This window comes from Poeciliopsis prolifica, unplaced genomic scaffold (genome assembly GCF_027474105.1).
Source record: "Poeciliopsis prolifica strain line A6 unplaced genomic scaffold, Auburn_PproV2 SCAFFOLD014, whole genome shotgun sequence".
NCBI lineage: Eukaryota > Metazoa > Chordata > Actinopteri > Cyprinodontiformes > Poeciliidae > Poeciliopsis > Poeciliopsis prolifica.
In genome coordinates this window covers 1,036,532-1,057,045 of record NW_026562389.1, presented here as the reverse complement: position 1 = coordinate 1,057,045, position 20,514 = coordinate 1,036,532, and the positions used below count along the sequence as shown (strand labels likewise).

The 20,514-nt window shown below is 36.9% G+C and overlaps 1 protein-coding gene across 3 annotated transcripts in view; it reads right to left on the bottom strand.

Moving 5' to 3' along the window:
* grid2 (glutamate receptor, ionotropic, delta 2) overlaps positions 1 to 20,514 on the bottom strand; it is a 437,319-nt gene that overhangs the window by 77,681 nt on the left and 339,124 nt on the right. For all 3 annotated transcript variants that reach the window (XR_008606581.1, XM_055039675.1, XM_055039674.1), the window contains exons 10-11: positions 19,286 to 19,483; positions 16,537 to 16,849 (exon numbers count right to left, since the gene is read on the bottom strand). Coding sequence is in view for 2 of the 3 variants with exons in the window: in XM_055039675.1 (XP_054895650.1) it covers positions 16,537 to 16,849; positions 19,286 to 19,483 (511 nt within the window). In the remaining variant the exon portion in view is untranslated. The remainder of the gene's footprint in view (positions 1 to 16,536; positions 16,850 to 19,285; positions 19,484 to 20,514) is intronic.

Here is a 20,514-nt window from a genome sequence, read left to right as displayed (position 1 = left end):
TACAAACTGACAATGAATACATGTGATCCATCATAGATGTCCCATCATAGATTGGAAACACTGAGTAATTCTTTCAGTCCTGCAACATTGTGTGTGGTACACAATCAACATTAATGTGCTGTTTCGGATAAAAATGGCATAAAGTCTCAAAGTAAGGCACAAACTCAACAAAAGCCGTTCAAATAAATCTAAATGCTTTAGTGTTTGAAATCAGTAGTGCAGCCTCATTTACTGTTGGAGCATAAATCCAGTCAGATCTATCTCCAGCTAAAAGCAAAAGATTGGACAAATATAAATAATAACTACTAAGGCTTACTTTCCATGAATTGATGCACTTCAGCTGACTGGAGAGTTGCAGGTAACAACTGGCTCCATGTAACCTATAAGAAGCTTGACTGCTATGGGATGTCAAACTGGTCATTCCCTCATAACCTCATTTAAAATGTAAAAATACTGAAGGTATTTTAGTGGACATAGTCAGTTGCAGAAAACTTTAGAAAACAGTAAAGAGCCAAAGGTGGAGGAATGCATCTCAGACTATTTCAGACCCTTCTCTGCTATAGTGATTCGAAAGAGCATCAAAACAAGGAGGTCGCTGCAAAATTGGACTGAGTGCAGATGTTTATCTCTCACTATAGTTGCTTTTTTTTAGGTTATTAATTTGTGATTTTTTTTTTATTAGAATGTGTTCAAGAATGTTTCAACTATATTTACATTTATTGTTCAGTTCTAATGTCTGCTCACACTGTTGCCTGCACATGATTTTTATCTGGTAATTTAGTTTCTGTTTTTTTTATTTGATAAATGATTTCTTGTTTTAGATTGTTGCAGTGCATTCAATGTGCATTTATCTTGTATACAGCATGCATCTCATTTTGTTTTTTTGAAAATGCAAATTTATATAAAATTGTTTTAAACAAATCTAAATATTTCACCTAAGTTTAAGGAATCTACTTGATTGAAAAAAACAATAAGTCCTAAAAACTAAAATTTAAGACTTAAGTTCACAGCTTACTAAAATACAGCAAGTTTTAAGTTAATAACATAAGACTTGGAGGTAACTAAAAAAGTTATTTTATTTAGTTTTAAAATGTGTTCAGCTGAAGTACAATGTGACGTCAAAATGAACACTACTGTAGTAGCTTGAAATACTATATATGAAGTCACTATAGGTAAAAGGTAATTTTAGCTGCTTTGCCTTAATTGCTATGACCAAACTGACCTTGACAAGTTCGCAGTCCCATCTCTCACATCATGTCAAACTATAGTTGCACGGACATGCATGCAAATTACACTGTGGTCTCATTACAGGTGACTGGATTCAAAATCTGTGCTGTTCTATCACACGAATAAGACCAGGGCTACCTCCCTTAGTGCAACTTCTGACAGATGGCTCTCTCAGCAATTTTCCCTCGACTGGTACAAAGTGTGCAGGTGTGTTTCCCCTTGTGCATACGCTAAAGTCCATGGGTACGTGTGCACCTTCTAAGACCTTTCATTTGATAGTGATTGTGTTTGATTCGCTCATATTCAATTTTAACAATGTCATCCTCAATATATCACACCTCATGACCCACATTCTGTACCCCCGCCCCGCTTCTTCTTGCTGTCCTGCCTCCCCAACTTCTTGCTTTATTCATCCTGTCGGTTTTGTCAAGGACAGTGTGTACGCACTCACTTTGGAAGTTTTCAGATACTTGCAGCTTGCTCTGCAATTAAATGAAAGCATTCCATTATGCTGTATATCCCTGAATGTCTGGCAGTTTTGCATGTTTATCCTCATTTTTTGCAAGAGTATATTTGGCTAGAATATACATTTAAGCATAAATTGAGGCTTTTCCAAAGAGGGTTTTGGCACCACAGAGCAAGTTTTCATTACCATATTAGATATTGTCTATTGTCTAACGCGTTTTCTTTTAAGTCTGCACACATTAAATATGTCTGAGGCCACAGTATAGGGAATTTTATCCTGAAAGAATATAAATAGACTGTATGTGTATTTGTATTTGCAAACATATAAATCGGACTATATTTTGCAAATATCAAAGTACCTTTTCAGTGCGATACAGTAAACAAAGGGAATACATCTTCTGAGCATTTATCTGAGTTTGAGCACTGTGATTTTTATTTTTTTTTTGTTGTCATTTTTTAAATTTTAAATTATTTTTATAGTATCTCTTAAAGTATGTTAAGAGAAGATTGTGGTTTGGTTTAAAATACCTGCATCCCCTTGACTAACTGTCAGTATTTGACAAACTGGTACCTTCGCGAATATTAATGGATATTATATTTATCTTTGCTTTGCAACAATATAGTGTCAACTTTTCTATCCAAGTGACTGGGCTGGCACATTAGTGAGTCATTTTTATTCATCTGTGATTTTCACACTAATTTTGAAAAACATCTTATTTTGCTCTCCTAGCTTCAAAACAACATTCAAAGTTTGCCACCCACTTTCTTGACACTGCATCCCCAATCAGCTGTCTTGGTGTAAATAACTGTTGGGTTTTCTAATGATTAAAGCAATATAATTTCAACTGTTGCAGCATAAAATGTTGTTTTGATAAGACTTGTGGTGAAATATGCAGGGAGTCATTAATGTTTTCAAAGGCTAAAAGCCTTGACTCTTTCTTTACAAGCTTTTATGCCTAAGTGCATTTTCTCACATCTGATTAATCATTGAAATGTTCTCACCTGTTCAACACAAAACAATAATGTGCAAAAACCAGTCAACAAGTCAGCAAGTGCTTTTTTCTGTTATTTTCCATTGTTGATATTACTTGTACTACAATAGAAGTAAACCAACTAAATCTATATGGAAATATAAATACTTTCCTTGTACATATATTTTTACTTCCTTAGAAATACTCTTATTTGTAAGGAGATATCAGTAGGTCCTTAGAAATTTGGACATCAGAATTAAAGATGATATAGGTGACATCGATTGACATCATACTAATTTACTCATGATAATATCTGATTTCTGCTATATGTGTTGTCACATTACTAACTAAGCTTATGTCAAGATCAGAAGAAATGCGTAATCAGTAAAGATGTCAAAAAGTCTCAATGAAAAACTGGTAGGGTTAAAAGGTAACAAAAATGAGCGGAAGATGAGCTTATGTTGAGATTGCTGAAAAATAATGTTGATAGTGTCTTCACAACCTAAATGTAAGTAATTACTCAAATTACTTCACATGTAAAGGTTTCTAAAGTGGCACTCCCAATTTTTTTGCTGTTGTAAGGCTTGGCTTAAAATATACTATAATGACTGCAAGAAAAAACTGACTGTGGTTTTCCACCTTCATATTTCTTATGTTCCACTTCCTTTTGTATTAAAATAAGGACTTTTGGAGATTTTCAGTGAGAATATGGTGAGAGGAGGCCTAGTTGACACATTAACTTTGCATGTATCTCCAATTACTAATGTTTACTAAGTGAAAAGAGAACTTGTTGCAACAGTTTCTTAAAAATTAGACCTACATTTTCTCTCTTTTTATTTGTTGACAAGCATTCTCTAAATTGCATTGATCCTTAATAGGGAAGTGTTATTACGAAAGGTCTATTTCATTATGCTGAAGTTATTTTTTAATAATATATTGTGACCTTTATCTGTTCTAGGCAGTTGTCAATGCATCACATTTACTTTATCAACTGTACATTAATTAAAATTCAGAGGGAAAAATGACTGTGAGCACAGCATCTATCATGAAGCAATTAATTCTTTTGTTTATTCCAGTTGCATTCTGCTCAAAGTATGACCTTTACAGCACATACTGTGGGAAATAAATAGGATTCTCTTGGTCTGTTTATCTGAGGCAGTTAACAACAGAGTGCCTCAAAATAAATACGCTTGTATTACAATTACTCCATCCTTCTCATTACTGCTCCTAGAAGCAACTGCTTCTCTGTCTCCTTGAAAAAAGGAATCTGGGTAGAACAAAACAAGCTGCTAGCATTGTGCTTTGAAGCTGGCTTTGACAGATGAATATTTAGTGGGTGGTACCCATGTTCAGTAAACATCATGATGATCTATAGAGTGAAGCACTGACAGAGATAACTATTGTATCTGTTTTCTTTAAATATTTGTTCACTCAACAGATGTTTTCATTGTTTTATGCAGCCTCATCATTAACACATTACCACAAAGACATGGAACACAAGAGACAGCATGTACATCTGTCATTTGCATAAAGAAAAAAAATATCAAAATATCAAAGCGACTAAATACAAGATGTTGTTCCCTATAAAGGAAAGACAGTTGATGTAAAGCAAGTCAAATAAAGTCAAAGACACCTCATTTTGCAGAATATAAACTCAGACTACTTTATTAGATTTACTTGTTTAATTGTTTCACATTTTCAGCTTAATGTTTTTTAGGCACCTAGTAAGCAGCAGCTGCATGGATAAAAATGCCCAAGATGATGGAAAGACTACTTCATTACAACCAAGGTACTTGCACTCTCTTAACACACAAACACGTTAATGACGATGTACTAAAGAAGCAGATGATCACACTGTGTGCCACTCTCGTCAGCTTGGAATCGTAAACTGAGGCTACAATTCACACACTAAATTGAACATCAGCAGCTTGGAAAAAATGTCCCAGATTGAATTTGGGAGGGCTATGCATGCATACAGCCATGAATAAGCATACATCAGTGTTCCTCTCAGTGTTCACTGTGTGGCCTCCAAGTTCACCTGATGTTAATCCAATAGAACATCTTTGAGATGTGGTGCATTCACTTGATAAATGTGAAGCTGACAAAAGCTTCATCAATTGCACGATGCTATGATGTAACTAAGGACACAATTCTTGGAGTAATCCTTATACCACCTCGCTAAATATATGCTATGATTACATACTTTAAGTTAGGTCTTTAGGCAAGTTTTTCCATGTTGGTTGTAACAAGGTCACTTCATGTTCTACAGCTAAAGAGACTCAAATTACTAGGTGGCTCTCGCTGTACCAGTGTTTCACACAATCTCGATACAAGCTTAAAAGATGTCTAAATTACTAGATAGCTCCTGCCGCAAAATAATCTGTACCACATCTTCTGTCTTGTTGACATTACTGCAAAGTTCACTGCACCAAACACAGCAAAGCTGAGGTTCACAAGTAATTATAACCCTGTTTTTCGTTTTCCTCTAAGACATCTTAAATTGATGTTCACAGAACTCCAAGCAAGATTACATATACTGCAAAAGGGATGTTTGTGATGATCATGTTTATATATCCTGCCACCTTCCGGGTCCAGCTCTTATCTTTTTCTTGTTGGTAGTAAGTCACTGCAGCTCCTGGGGCTTGTCTAAAAGCTGTTCAAACTTTCAAACAAACCTCACATTGTGTGACAAAAATCTCAAGCATGAAGGAAAACAGCAGGGGTGATCCCACTGGAGGTGAGGAAGTATCTGTAACAGACCGACACTAACAAGAATATGTAATAGGCAAAAACATGGGATCTTTGCAAATAAGCTGATAATATCAGTTTGAACATGTGCTAGATTTACACCTTCTAACAAACAAATGAGGAGGTTTAGGATCAAAAGAGTATTTAGACTTACTGAATTGACATAAAGACAGTATTACAGCTAGCTAGTTGATAATGCTGTGTCTTCACCACTTTATATCGCATCGAAACAATGTTGATCTTCATCATTGCCAAATGATCAGATTTTGAGATTTTATTACAGAGGAAGGAGCAATTACATAGGATAGCAAGTTGGTTTGCTGAATTTGATCGAAGGTTTTTCTTCCACAAGGCAGCAATAAAAAAAGAACTGTAATCAAGTCAAAATGTGAACAGTATTTTCAGTGACTCACAAAGAATACACACCACTCTTAAAATGTCAAGTTTTCAAAGAAATGTTACTTTAATCAATCACTTCAAAATTTCTTCCAAGTATAATGCGACAGTCTGTAGAAACCAACTAGTAAAATAACATGCTCCTTTGAACTGACACTTTGCTGGAGCACCTCTTGTTTTAGCTTCAACGATCTTTACCATGCACTTCAAGAGTTTAAAACTGATTGAGAAGTAGTTGAGATTAGAGTCAGTGCATTTAGGTCTAAGGCCTTGGTAGTTGAGGGGTTTCCATCTGCATCAAGAAGAGGATTTCCAGTATATTACATTCTTCACAAGTCATGCAAGGATGGAGCAGGAGAGGTGTAGAGCACCTCTCCTTGTCTGGAGTACAAAAATCCCAAACTCTAAATGTAGTACTCCATAGTGTTGTGGAACAAGATGTTTGGTTTGACTATGAATAACATAATGTGAATCAGTGTTAAGGACAAATGGTAATACTGTTGGTAATTTAAGCAAATTCAACAGGTCATTCCTGAATAACAGGAATTACTAATCAAACAGCACTAAGTGGCATGTTGTTATTGTTTCATGATTACTTGCCTGATAAGGTGTGGCGTTATAGAGTAACAGAAACAGAAAATCTTCACACTGGTACTTTTAAAAAGCAAGCCTTCACACAAAAACCATCTCTGCAAAATACAGTCATTTACTATCAAAGTACTTCAACCTCAAATGCTAGACCAATAACATAAAAAGAAAACTATAAGGCAACAATTATAAATGGGAACAAAAAATATTAAAACTGAAACCAATCAGATTATTCAGTGATACTACAGATAGCTGTGCATTTGTGCTTTTCAGAATCACTTTTTGTTTGGAGGTGTTGGGAATGCAATCAAAATAGCTCTGAAAGCTGATGAAGAGCAGTTGCTAGTTATTCAAACAACAAGTTCACAATGAGAAAAAGACAGGAAATTGAACACTATTTCAATAAAACAGTATTTCAAAAACCATTTATTAAATTAGAAATCAATGACATTTTGGACAATTGATTCTTAATGTAGGTTTAAGTAGCTATCACTGTGACTGATGAAATGGATTAATGGACAACCAAGATGGTGGGTTGCTATTTACAGCATACACAAAGAGAAAGTGAATTGAATACAGAAGTGGTGGCTTCCATCTTAAAATTAAGAGCTTTTGCCTTTAGCATTAGAAGCTTGGAAAATGGAAACACAGTTTGGCACGTTTATAGAAAATATGTCAACATATTTTATGCAGGTTAGTGAGATGGAAGAAAGGGAAATTAATTTTGAAGTGTTTGGCTCAGTATTATGCTGGAACTCAAGCAGTTGCGCACCAGAAATACAGCAAAACATAATGAAATAATCAACAGCTAAGTCTGTTTTATTCAAAACTTATTTTCTTTGCCCAAACACAATCTTTTACTGTGAGCCATTCTGATGAACAGCAGGGCATTTTGAGTTCAGTAAGTCAAATAACAGAAAAGACATGGCAGCTGGGGCAAGTGATTCAAGTGGCACATACATTAGATGCAAACAAGTTATAAAGTTAAGAGTTTGTAACTCTACGATATCACTGAGGTTCCATCAGTTACTCCTCAGTTTGTAAAGATTTTTTTGTGGTTAACAGTTCTGTCTTGCAAGCCAAATGAAGCACAGAATTCCTTCTGTTGGATATATACGCATTTAGTTATCTAGAACAATTTATTTTCAATGAATCTCACACTAGCTCAGTTGTGAATTACAAAATACTGCAACCATGCCTTTTTCAAAATTATTACATGAAAAACTTCTAAAGGGCTAAAGATTGCATGCTGTAGTTTACACGGGAAGAATTTCATCAGCATTCAATATTTTATAAGTGGGACTTCCAGCTAAGAAACAAGATGATGCAGAAAGTTATAGCTCCTAGAGCGTAGATGACCTATAACAGGATTCAAGTAGTTGTACTCCTGTGTTTGATGAAGGCCAGAAGGAGCCCCTTTCAGAGTTCCTTACAGGATGTAGCTGTGACAACAGGACCACAATGAGGGAGCAAAACAATGAAGGAGGGAGAAGAAGCAGCTGTGAGACGAGCAGAAAGGGAACAAAGGAGAAGAGAGGGCATGAGAGAGACATGTTTAATCCCACTGGTGAGAGATGGTCTCTTTCACAGCAGCACATTCTTGTGGTCAAGGAGGGGCTAAAGATGAATAGAGGCAGGAAAGATCAAATAAGGATGGCTAAAGTCAGAAGGTATGGATGTCCTAAAGTTAGGTCCACTTTAGGATTTCAAAACAGTGAATCCAATCCAAAATATGTGAATCCAAGGAACCATGAAAGAGGAAAAGATGAGTCCAGGAAAATGATGATAGTATTGGCTTCCCAGCAGTGCATCACAGCAGAGACATGGATAATGATGGAAGGAAGGACACATCCAGGAAGCTCGAAAGGGAACAGGGAGTGGGGAATGAGCATGGCAGTCACACTGAGAAAACTCAGCAGGAGGCAGAGAGATTTGGAGAATGTGGAAGACTGAATTTTTGGGGGGGCTATTCATGCATACAGGCATGTATACACATAAGTGTTCCTCTCCACAGAGTTTTAGCTCTGGAAAAGTATCTCTCTCCCTTTCTTCTCACTCATACCAACAGATAGATGCACAGCGGGGGACAGCAGCAAATAAAGGAGATGTGGAAAGGGATAGACAGAAAAACAGGTTTTGAGCAGCAGATGGAAAGATGAAAGCTCTGATTATGGCCTCTGGCCTTGACTCCATGTGTCTGTCGTTGTGTCTGGGCAATTTTTGTTCACAGGATGAGAAGGGTTATGCAGCATGAATGTGAGTCTATGGATTTATTCCCCACAAAGTTCTAATTGAAAGAAAGCAACACTCATGCTGGGACTTTGTCTGCATGTATGTAAATAAAAACACATATCCAGGCACCATGTTCATTCCCCCACAAAAACCAGTCTGTTTCTCCACACTAATGTTTTCCTCCCCCACTGGGGTGGACTTTAATTAAGGGAGGGAAGCAGAAGGTGGAAGATTTGTAAAAAATAGTTATTGAAGATGGCTAAAAACTTGCAATTACAGTTGGCGAAATGTTGAGGAGATATGAGAGACTGAAAGAGAAATATATAGTGATGCAGTTAGGAGAGGGAGAAAGGATGGTATAAAATTAGAGAAACAAGATGAAATATCTATTTCACATTATATTTGTGTAAGACAGTATTCCTCTCCTGATTTTGTTTGCTGTCAGTTGAAGAAGTGGTCTGACTTCGATTTTATTCTCAGCCAACAACTGCAGGATATACACGAATAAGAGATATAACTATATTTTAATATTTACTTTGGTTAATTTTAAGGATGATGGCTTACAGCAAAGAAAAAAAATCCTAATTCAATTTATTGAAAAGTTTATGTTGTATTACATTCGACAAAATACTACTTTAATTCAGAAGGTAGAGGTTACTGAAAATTACTCAAGTATTGAGTATTTTTCACTCAATACTTGGTTGAGCCACCTTTGGCATGGTATACTACATCAATGGAGCGTGACAAGGGGGCGATCAGTTTGTAAGTCTGTTGAGGTGTTAAGGAAGTGGAGGTTGCTTTAATAACAAGCTCACCGGCATTGTCGGTCTTGCTGTCACCTCCCTATAGATAACATTTTATTGATTCTCTATGCAGTTTTGTCAGCTGAATGTGCTGGCCAACCGAGCATAGTGGTGCTACGGTCATGAAAGCAGAGGTTGGTACTTTCAGCAGTTTGATCAGGAGCCATGTTCTGCTAGAAAATGAACTCTGCATCTCTGTAATGCATGTCAGTATAGGGGAGCATGTGCTCTAAAAAGTTTTGTCAAATACCTGTTGTGACTTTGGACACATTGTATTGTGTATGCCCAAAATACACTGGGCACACACTGGTAAATGACATATCTCTCCAAATCTCCATCTCTCCTTCCAGTAAGGAACTTGATTTTTAAATGAAATCCTCTGCTTAGCACAAGTAAGGTGCTTCTGACATTGTCTGGGGTTCAGGAGTTAAACATGGGATGTTGAATGTGGTAACTTGTAATGTCTGTGTCATCCAGAGTCCTTGTAAATTTTACTCGAATGTTAGAATAAGTTTTGATTTACAATCTGCTGACAGAAGAAAATATCCCTGTGAGTTCTGCATTTTATTCTACCATATTTTTACCTGTGTTAGACAACTTTCAGGATTTGTCTCCAAATCTGAGAAGGATAATACATGGTCATATCTTAACATTTTTGTGTTATAAATAATTATTTATGTCTCTAAAACTGAATCTCAAGTTTAAGCTGCAAGTCATAATCATCGCAATTAACAGAAATAATTGCCAAACTGTATCATTCTGTACGTAATTATGTTCTTACATATTATGGAGACACCTGTTATTTTTCCCTTGATATTTTCCTGATGTCAGGGGGTTTTGAGAGTGGAAGAGGTGTGGTAATATACTCACCAGTTCCCAGATTGTATTACTCTTACTTTTAATTAGCTCACCTATATCCCCTCTAATCACCATTACAAGCAAAATTAGTCATTCTATTAATAAATTTATTTTTTCCAGATGATAGTCAATTGCCTTGCATCAGACTTTATTCACTCTCCAATATCAATGTAACTTAAAATCTGTATAAAGTACAACAGTCTTCAGCAATACATATTTAAAAATGCACCATTTTGTTCAGTTTTTTTATTATTATTTAAAAAAATAGTCCCTTCTGCATGATTTTCAATTACTAAGAAGAGTGAGTGGAGTAGGACTTCCTGATCAACACTTAAACACTGCTCTTCTTGTCCCAACTTTAGTGTGAACCGCTGAGACCTTCTTTATGACCCAGCACTCCAAACTGCTGCTGGCTGGATTATTCTTCCATCTTCCTGAAGCCTCACAAGTCCCCTGCTTCCTGCTCCCCTGCTTCTTTGACTGCCTGTGGTGGCTCATTTTAGATCGAAAGCCTGGCGGACAAGACTACAAATGAGTGCACATCCCTATCCCCGCAGGCCACACACTGTCTGGGCCCCCTGCATATGGGCTGGTCGATGCCATACACTCTGCTAATGTTGCCTGGTTGGCTGTCCTAATGTTGTCACTAGGTAATCATTCATTCCAGCCTTGACTTTTTACCTTCTGGCCCAGAAAAATATTGGAATGCCCTCCCTTAGCTTAGCAAAAGCCAAAGAGCAGCCCAATTTAGAATAAAATATTCTCCTTGGGAACATTTCATATCCTCCATCATGTGTCCACTGACAATTCTCTAGCTTAAAGTTAGGTCCATTTGTCGAACTGTGAATGTCTCACAAAACAACTGATAAACAATGAAATTATCCTATTTAATTTACTGCTCAGTTCACCTGATTGTTGCACTATTTTATAACTATTCACCTTGTATTTTTTTTCTCTTCAAAATGCTTATGTTGAACTTATTTACCAAAGGGAAATCAACCAAAAAATAAAATCAGGTTTTGAATATCACACGATTTATCTAGGAGGACTGATAGATTATCTCTCTCATCGGCCAAATCCACTGCAAGTGTCTGCATTATGTCGGTTGGTATTCAGAAAAGCATCTGTGCAGCAAAATTGTATTTTCTTATAGCTTAATAATATTGTGTACCCTCAGACCTCAGAGTTCAACATCTGAGTGCAGTTTATTGCTCTTGAAAGTTTCAGAGAAGTTTTTTTTTTAATGGTGGCTGATATGGTGTCTGACCTTGCTCTGCCTGAGAGCGTTGTATATCCAACTTTTACAACCTTTATGTGATAGTTGGCACTGTATGAATTTATGGTCTCGCTCCTGTTCTGACTCTTTTTCAAAGATGAGAGGTACCACAGCCAATACTAATGATGAGTCACATTTATAAGCATGTCGTCAATGCAGGTGAGGCTTTTCTAAGTGTCTCCCTCTGATTAAATTGCGGCATTACATTATATGTGTTTGTCACTTTTTTTTTTTTTTTGTCATAGGCTATTTTCTTCTTGTAGGTATTTTATTACTGATAAATCATAAGATCTACTGGTCTGTGGTGCCTGATAATATTATTCACAACCCCTTAAGTTTTTCAACGTGTCACATAACCACAAGCTTCAATTTGTTTTATGCAGTTTTTTTTTTTTTTTTTTTTTTTTTTTGGGTGACCAACACAAAGTCAGTCAAAGAATCTTTCCAGTTCTCATAGATTTACAGAGGGCCTCTTGGATGTTAGTATAGGGGGATAGAGATAGCCATATATTTTCAATAATGAATCAATGTTTTTTGCAATCTTCAAAGCTTGATATATTGATGTTAATGCAGACCTTGGTTTAATGCTCAGACCTTTATTACAGACCTATTTGATGTGAGACTTGTTCATGATGCTATTTGTTCACTAAGGTTCCCTAAGCTTCCCAGACCTTCACGAAACAGCTGGTGTTTTATACAGAGATTAAATTACACAGCTCAACTCTAACAGTTTGTGACTTCTAGGTGCAACTGTTAGCATTAAATTTCATTTTAGGTAAGAGAATAACAACATGTGTGTGCAGAACATTTTTACATTTTTACTTTTCCAAAGCACTGTAGGCTACCAATGTAGCAGTCACATCATTAGAACTACCGTACAATTTTGAAATATGCAGCCTCTCCCACCCCCTCGGTTTTCATCCTCTATCTTCAGTCTCCCTCACTCTCATTGAGACCAATTAGACATACTTTATGGCATGCAGATTTTATTTTTTTCTCACAACATCCTCTGCACGCACATGCCAGACCGAGAGGCCTGTGGGACATGTTGTAAACAAACAGTCACTTGGCTGGCGCCCTGGTGATTCAGATGAACATGAAGGAAGAATGCAATTTGTGAAAGGAAGAACATGAAGAGAAAAAGCAACAAGAGAAAAGAGTGGAAGCTGGAAGAGAAGGTCTAGGGACAAAGAGATGCATAAAAAGGATGTAATGGAGGGAATTCTTATTATAATAGAGAGAAACGAATGGGAGGAAAAGAAATATGCAAAGAGGAAGTGAAAAGAACAAAGATGAGAAATGAGAAGGCTGGACAAAGATAGGGGTAATCCCTCTGCACCTCCCTCTTTTGCCTCTCAGCTCTTCTCCCTCTGACAATGGAAGTGACAGTGCCAGAAGCAAAATTTTGGTGTCATGTTTGACTATTTGCTTTTATTACTTATCTACAGTTCCCTACTGCTGTGGACGTCTTTGCATCTGAATCAATTTCCCCTCGAGCTAATACTTTAGGGTTAAGCACAAAATTCTGATTCATTCGAAAAAGAACTACAGATTGTATGCAGATAATGGTGTGTATATAGTATGTGCGCGTGTGCGTGACTGTGTATATGTGCAGAGGGAGGTTGCAGGTTAAAAACAACAGCTGTGTCTAAAGGGCCTTCATTTGTACTTTAACTGGATTTGTGATGTCTCGCTCTAATTTATTTTGGAACATTTATAGGTTTTAAACCAGACAATGAAAGTGACCACAGCTGCAAACCTACCCAGACAAGGGAGTCCACCTAGACTAAAACGCCCTGATCAGAGAACAAGACACCTGATCCTTGTTAACTCTGGAGGACCGGATGAGAACTCAAGTGGTAGATGATTTTGACAGTAGTCTGACAATTCATACATCTTGGCTTCCCGGCAGACTTGTCACAAGAAAGTCTATTTTAGGACAGATAGTCCTGGTTAAAATTTGTCATAAGGCATGTAGTAGAGACACAGCAAAAACTGTGATACTCTGGTTAGACAAGACCATCACTGAACTTTGTGAAAAGTATTGTCAAAAAAACCCATCACTGAACATCAGACTGAACATATCAATCCTGGTGTGGGAATACTTCAATCAAATCCTGGAACAAAACTTCAAAGATATTGCCAACAACTTAAACGCCCTGTTCCTAGTTTGTTGTGGCCAGTCACAGTTGCAATGTAACAAAATGTGAAAAGGAGATGGGAATGTTACTTAATTGATATTTTTAACAAAATGGAATAAAAGTCTTGTAAGATGTTGATGAAATACTGTGAAATAGCAAGGTGGTCTCACTTATTAAAGCAAAAAATTATTACTGAAACTGAAACATACTAATAGTATGCTATCTCTAAAATTAAAAAAAAGCTACAAAGAATATAATTATAGACTTCGGATAGGATAAACTCACATTTTAGAATTTCTGCTCAAATAAAATCTTGCCGTCTGTGTGACAACACATGAACTCACTCTTGAAGAATTAGATCCCCTTTCTTCCACTCTTTTTTCAGACTAATGATACCACAACTAAAATGTTAATTACAGCTAAAAAGAGAGATGATTGTGGAGATGAAGTAGCAATTAGCATGTATCATAGTCACCATCATTACCGCCATTAGCTGCTGCAGAAATATGGAAAATTATTTACCAAATAGTGAAATGCTCACCATTTGCTTATTCACAGCACGGAATGTTTCAGTGGCAGTGTTAGAAACAAAAACACGTTCCTTCTTAATTTGCATAATTGATGTCACTTAAAAAATTAACTATTGCCAGGCTTCGAGCAGGAAAAAAAGCAAATACTGAGCTCACTGGAAAGTAGGAGTTATTCAATCAGAAAGACAAGAATAAGCATGTGAACTTACTGAGAGCCTATCATAAGGACAGAGATACTGACACTTTATTAAACACAAGTATCAACCAAAACACATTTACATGTTCTTTCCACCTGAATGCTCTGAAATGTTTCCTCTTTTTCTCTTCCACTCCGTTACTTTGCTGATGACATTTAAAACCTTCCTAAATTGCCTGTTCCATACCTGAGCAGAGCCTGAGAGATTCTCCTCATATTCCCAAAGATGAAGCTATTATCGTCCTCTCAATCCATGGCTGAACAAAATGCCCCTCCATTTTGTCCTAATCTGACTAATGTACTAAAACGTAAAGGTCAATTCACATCTACACCACCCTGAGGAGGTATTTTTCAGTCTTGATATATCTACATATATATATATAGATATATCTACACATATGAACATACATGCGCACACACACCAACACACACACCAACACACACACACGCACACACGCACACACCCACACACACCCTTACAAGCCTAACCAAGCCTTCCCCACCCAATTGAAAAAACGTGGGCAGCACGGTGGCGCAGCGGTTAGCGCTGCGTCTTCACAGAGACCCTCTGTGTGGAGTTTGCATGATCTCCCCGTGTTTGCGTGGGTTTTCCCCGGGCGCTCCGGTTCCCCCCACATCTCCTAAAACATGCAGGTCAGGTCAGTTGGTCGCTGCAAATCGCCCCTGAAAAGAAACTTCCTTAACACACACACACACACACACACACACACACACACACACACATCCCCTCCATGGGCTCTCCGTACATGAGGTGCCACCCTGGAGCCACCCGGGCCTGGGCCTGGGGCACGCTGGGGAGCCCCTGGTGGCCGGTGGTGGTATGACAATAAAAACCTTTGAATCCCTGAACTACATCAACAATATGTGCACCAAGCAATACATACACTTAGCATTCCACAGATAAATGCTTTTAATCTGGTTAAGAATAATAATTGTACTGTCAATAAATGACGTCTAATCGATGTTCTTAGTGACGAGAGGAACAATAAGGCCTTAATCAGTCCAGAGGTTCAAACTGATGAAACATCAGGATGGAGGCTCTCTATTAAAACATCCCTCACCATCTTCCATGTTCTTTCAGCAAACAGTTGAGACAGAGCTGGTTTTGGTTCCACCACTATTGACCTGCTGTTTTACCCGCCATTGAAAGTTTTCTTGAAAGTCTGTCTGTCAGTCTGCAGATCATGTGACCAAACCAGAAAACACACTGCAAACATAGATTACAGCATTCCTTGTTTTACCTGGCAGCCATCTTGGTAGGCGGTTGATATGACAACAATAAACAAGCCACAACAATACCAGAACATTACAACCATTGTTTACGTCTATTTATGATACATTTTCTTTCCCACTATCGTTTTCTATCTGGCCCCAAATGGAAATCAGTCGGATGCTCCTGATATACGAGATAAAAACAAGTGAATCAGGAATTACTCTTGTTTTCAAGGTAAAGAATAAAGAGTAGGATAATTGGTGGTGGAATGATGTCACTCCACCAGCAAAGGGACATTCTGTGATGAATCTGCTGCATGTCTTTCCCTTCTCTCTCCTCCCAATTTCCAAATAATTGGGAGGAGCCTAAAAAACTTAATTAGAGCCTAAAAACTTAGACCCTTAAAAACTGAAACCTTGACTTTATCTCACAAATGGACCCCAAAAAAAATCAACTTTCTTTCTCTCTCTCCCACAAAATTAACAGATTACTTAACACACACACACACACCCACACACACACACACACACATATATATATATATATATATATATATATATATATATATATATATATATATATTCTCTGTGGTGCTCCACCTTCTTTTCTCTCTGTTTCAATAAATAACTATATATGGATATTTCCATATATATAATCATATATATATATATATATATATATATATATATATATATATATATATATATATATATATATATATATATATATAATGTGCTTCACTTCGTGACACAGTTCCTGAAATAAATTTACTTCAATAATATTCTCATTATTAAGCAAATTCAGATTGAAAGCTAGTATAACGAAGATGAAATTTGATTGCTGACCCAGTTACATTCATTGTCTTGCTTACCTTGTTGTACGAAGGACCCATACACAAACCACATGGAATTGTACAGTGTGGTTGAAGACACTGATCCCATGGGCAGCCGCGGTGGGTTGAACCAGTTGAGCAAGTACACCAGGATGCCAACAAGGAGCACAGTGCCTGCAATGCACGCCCACAGCGACAGGTCGAAGGGTGCCAGGCAGGCAAACATGTCCACTGTGCGCTCGGCCTTGCGCAGCAGAACGCCCACAGAATAATCCATGTAGCGTGTGGTGAAGTCTACAACACTCTCCCGCTCAGGCGTGATGGTCAGAGCAGAGAGTCCAACATCAGCTCGCTGCGGGAGTCAGAGAAAGAAGAGGAGTGAGAGATTTGTTTAGGACTAATATACCAAAAGACTAAGGATTGATTTGAGGAGAGACCCTTTGCTCATTTTTGAAATCATAATTTTAATCACTTTGTCAGATTTTACAACTTTCACAGTTTTAGGCTTTTTGTTTGTTAATTATCCCCTTCATTCACAATTAATCAGCAGCACAAACAAATGTTTCTACTTTGACACCTTCACATGCGTCATCAGAGTACACAACTAATGTTTTCCCATAGTGTTGCTAAGTATAACATATACTGTATATATAGAAAAAAATCAAAATGCAGACTGTGTTATTTAGAATAACTTTTTACCAATACATATAATTAGATATCTGACATATGGCTTAATGATTAATGTGTCATTAGGTTTGTTGGTTTCTCGAACCTAAATTCTAGATTTTATTAGATAACATTAGCTCTTACCTGCTAGTCAAAGGTTAGTTCTAGCTACTCTGTGCTCAGGATCCACACTTTGACTAAAGAATTTGGAGTAAATGAAGAGGTAAAAATGAACATGGACAGTTTGGTTGAGTACAAACTTGTTGCCTTGATTCAGTGTTTCATTAATAAATAGTTTTCGACATTATGAGGATGTTTTTGCATCATTCATTGCGACTTACAATTGGGAGCAGTTAGTTGCATAAATTTCCTGGAGCGAGATGGACCTCAGTCTATAATGAATGTGAAGATGAATAAAACTAATTTTTACAAATTAGAATGAAATAAATGCTGGCAATAACTAAAGTAAAATGGGGATTAATAGAGAATGCACTTAAGATGAAGCCTTACCAAAGCACCTCAAAATTAGTTTTTCATTAGATGTTTGGTGTGTTATGACTAATCCTTTACTGAGTTGGACTAGATGGAGGAGATGAACAGAAGCAAAGGAAATCAAGAGTGGACCCTGAAAACCTGCACAAGGTTAAGCACAGGAATGGCCTAAACAGAGAATTTAGCAAATAAATATAGTGCAAGTCGACAATAAAATTAAAAGTTAACCGAAGATTATTGGCTTTGAAAGTTAAAAACATGTGGCTTAGGCTTGGCCTCCAACATTTGCTCAACCACAGGGGTTTTCTTTTTATTAGCTTACTCTCTTTTTCTTCTGTGTTACTCGGATAAATTCCATTTTGAAATAGATATTTGTGAATTAAAATGCTTCTATCACAAGAAATTAAAAACAACTTAAGATATCTGCTTAAACAAGTAAAATTCAGCTGTGAGGTTCTGCTTGTTTTGAAAACCTACAAATAAAATCTGATCATGACAAAGAAACTTATTACCTAAATCAACAATGTCATTTAGTTGCTTGAAGTAACTCATCTTTAGATCGCAGACAAATTTTGTAAAACTATATTGTGAAACATTTTTTAAGAGCCACTGCAGTCTAGCATCCTGTCCCTGGAGCCTTTTCCTTTCACACGCAAAAACTTAATAGAAACAAAAACATTTATCTACCTCATGCTAATTTCATACTTCAGTAGTTGAGAAGACAGAACGCTTAAGTTTGCTTAATGTGTCCTTTCTACTGCATAAACAGAACATCAGAAGAAACCCTGCAGGATGCCTGTTGTTAGAAACAGCACAACATCCATAAAAACTGTGTGTTTGTTTGAGTAGGCATGAAACCCCATGCAGATATGTATGTGGTCAGTGCACATACAAAGTTACAGAAACAACTGTGGGTAATAATTATCTAACATAATTAGGTTTTGAAGAGATAAACAGTGCTGCTGACTGATGGAGAAAAACTAAATTTCGTGCATGTTGAGTTTATTTACATCTTGTGATTGCATGCATGCACATAAATATGCATTGTGCTCAAAGGCTTTCTCTATAATTTTCTGAGGTGTAGTGGAGAAGGGCATGACAATTTTTTAGCACCAGCAGGCATTCTAGGTTAAAAGAACAGGAACTTGGTTTCAACAATTGTTAAAACCTGAAACACAGAAAAGGGAATATATTAATGTAGAGTAAGGCCAAATCTATGACGATCCGTTGACAATGTCAGTTCTGCACAGCAACTTCACAAGTCTGCAAGAGTGGATGAAAACATAATGGGAAAATCATCAAACCCTTCATGCAATTTTTGTATTTTGCTGTGTCAATAAAATATGTTTTTGCTTCCCGTCGGTACAGTTCTCAAACATGAACTGTCTGAGAACTGTCAGACATGGACATCCATCTTTCCGCCTGTCTACTCTGTCCCACACAATGTCTTAATCACATAAATTCTCACTAAAATAAAATGTGCCATTACTGAAGGGATAGCAGTATGTTTCCTCTATATCTGAAAAAATAGTTTTTGCTTCTTCACACTTTTGAAGAAGTGTGAAGAGGTCTGATTGGGTTAATAATTACATTTTTTAATTTTTTTTTGTAATTATGATTTTCACCTCACCTTAAAAACCAGTTCCCCCATGAGTCCATTCCACTGGCCGTCGGACTGTAAGCTTCCATATTTGTGGTCTGGCGCCACATAGATCTCATACTTAAAGCCCAGGTAGTTGGACAGCGCATCCAAGACGTCAATTGAGTAGCCTTGGTACTTCTTTGGTTTCCCAAGCACATTCTCTGACACCATCACAAATGGCTCCTCCTGAAAGGCAACAATCAATCAATTACTAAAACAGTCATTAAAGAACCTAGTAAACAGACCAATAATTTCAGTGGTAAATCACACATTACTCAAATCTATTCACTCTGAAAGCTCTTTGAGAGAAACTGTACGTAAAAGGAAGTCTCTAAAAGGAAGATGTGGACATTAGTAAGACCATAAAATTACAATCAAGAAAATAAAATATAAATTAATATTTTAGTGGTTATATTAGACAAGAAGCAACATGTGAGTAAACTTAGACCATTATTTCTTATTATATTTATATTCTGTTCAGTGGATTGAGTTTTTCCACCAGTCTTTTTCTTTAATAAATCTCTATTGATGAGTGAAATGTTGAATGCCTGTACAGTGTGTCCTGAGATTTATGAGAGCCTGTGTGTTATTGACTGAGTATGTACTGCACACATTCTCTCACACACACATTTACACATAGGCACAAGATATCCCAGATATTCGCTCTGTGGTTTCTAATCCTCACTAGCTGTGGCAGTTCAATAAGCTATTAGGGAGTGAGTGGACATGCATGCCAAAGCTCTTTCTCGGCAAAGGTATCCATCTATCAAAGTAGGAACACCCCTCAACACACACAAGTGTAGCCTCCAAGTAACCACAAAGGTGCCATAGAACGCTTCTTTTTGTTTCAAAACAGAATGTCGGCACCATTAACATATTTAATAATTCTTAGGCAATTAAGTTAAAATGAATACCCGCAGGAAATCTCCACAGATTATCAAACTAAAAGGGTTTATTAGTGATTGTTTCACACTTCGTAATTAGAAATTTTTAAAAACTAAACAGTTTTTTTTAAATCAAAGTTGTATAGCTATGGACAGTCGTTCCAACTGAGCATTACTCTAATAATCTCTACAACATACATTACAATCCAAAAGTTTGAAAGAAAAATCACTAAAAAGATTAGAGTTGTAATGGCATACTGTCGGACGAACTAAACATTGCCATTGTGAAGGCCACTTCTCAGAAATAATCTTGACTATAATTACTGGGTTTTG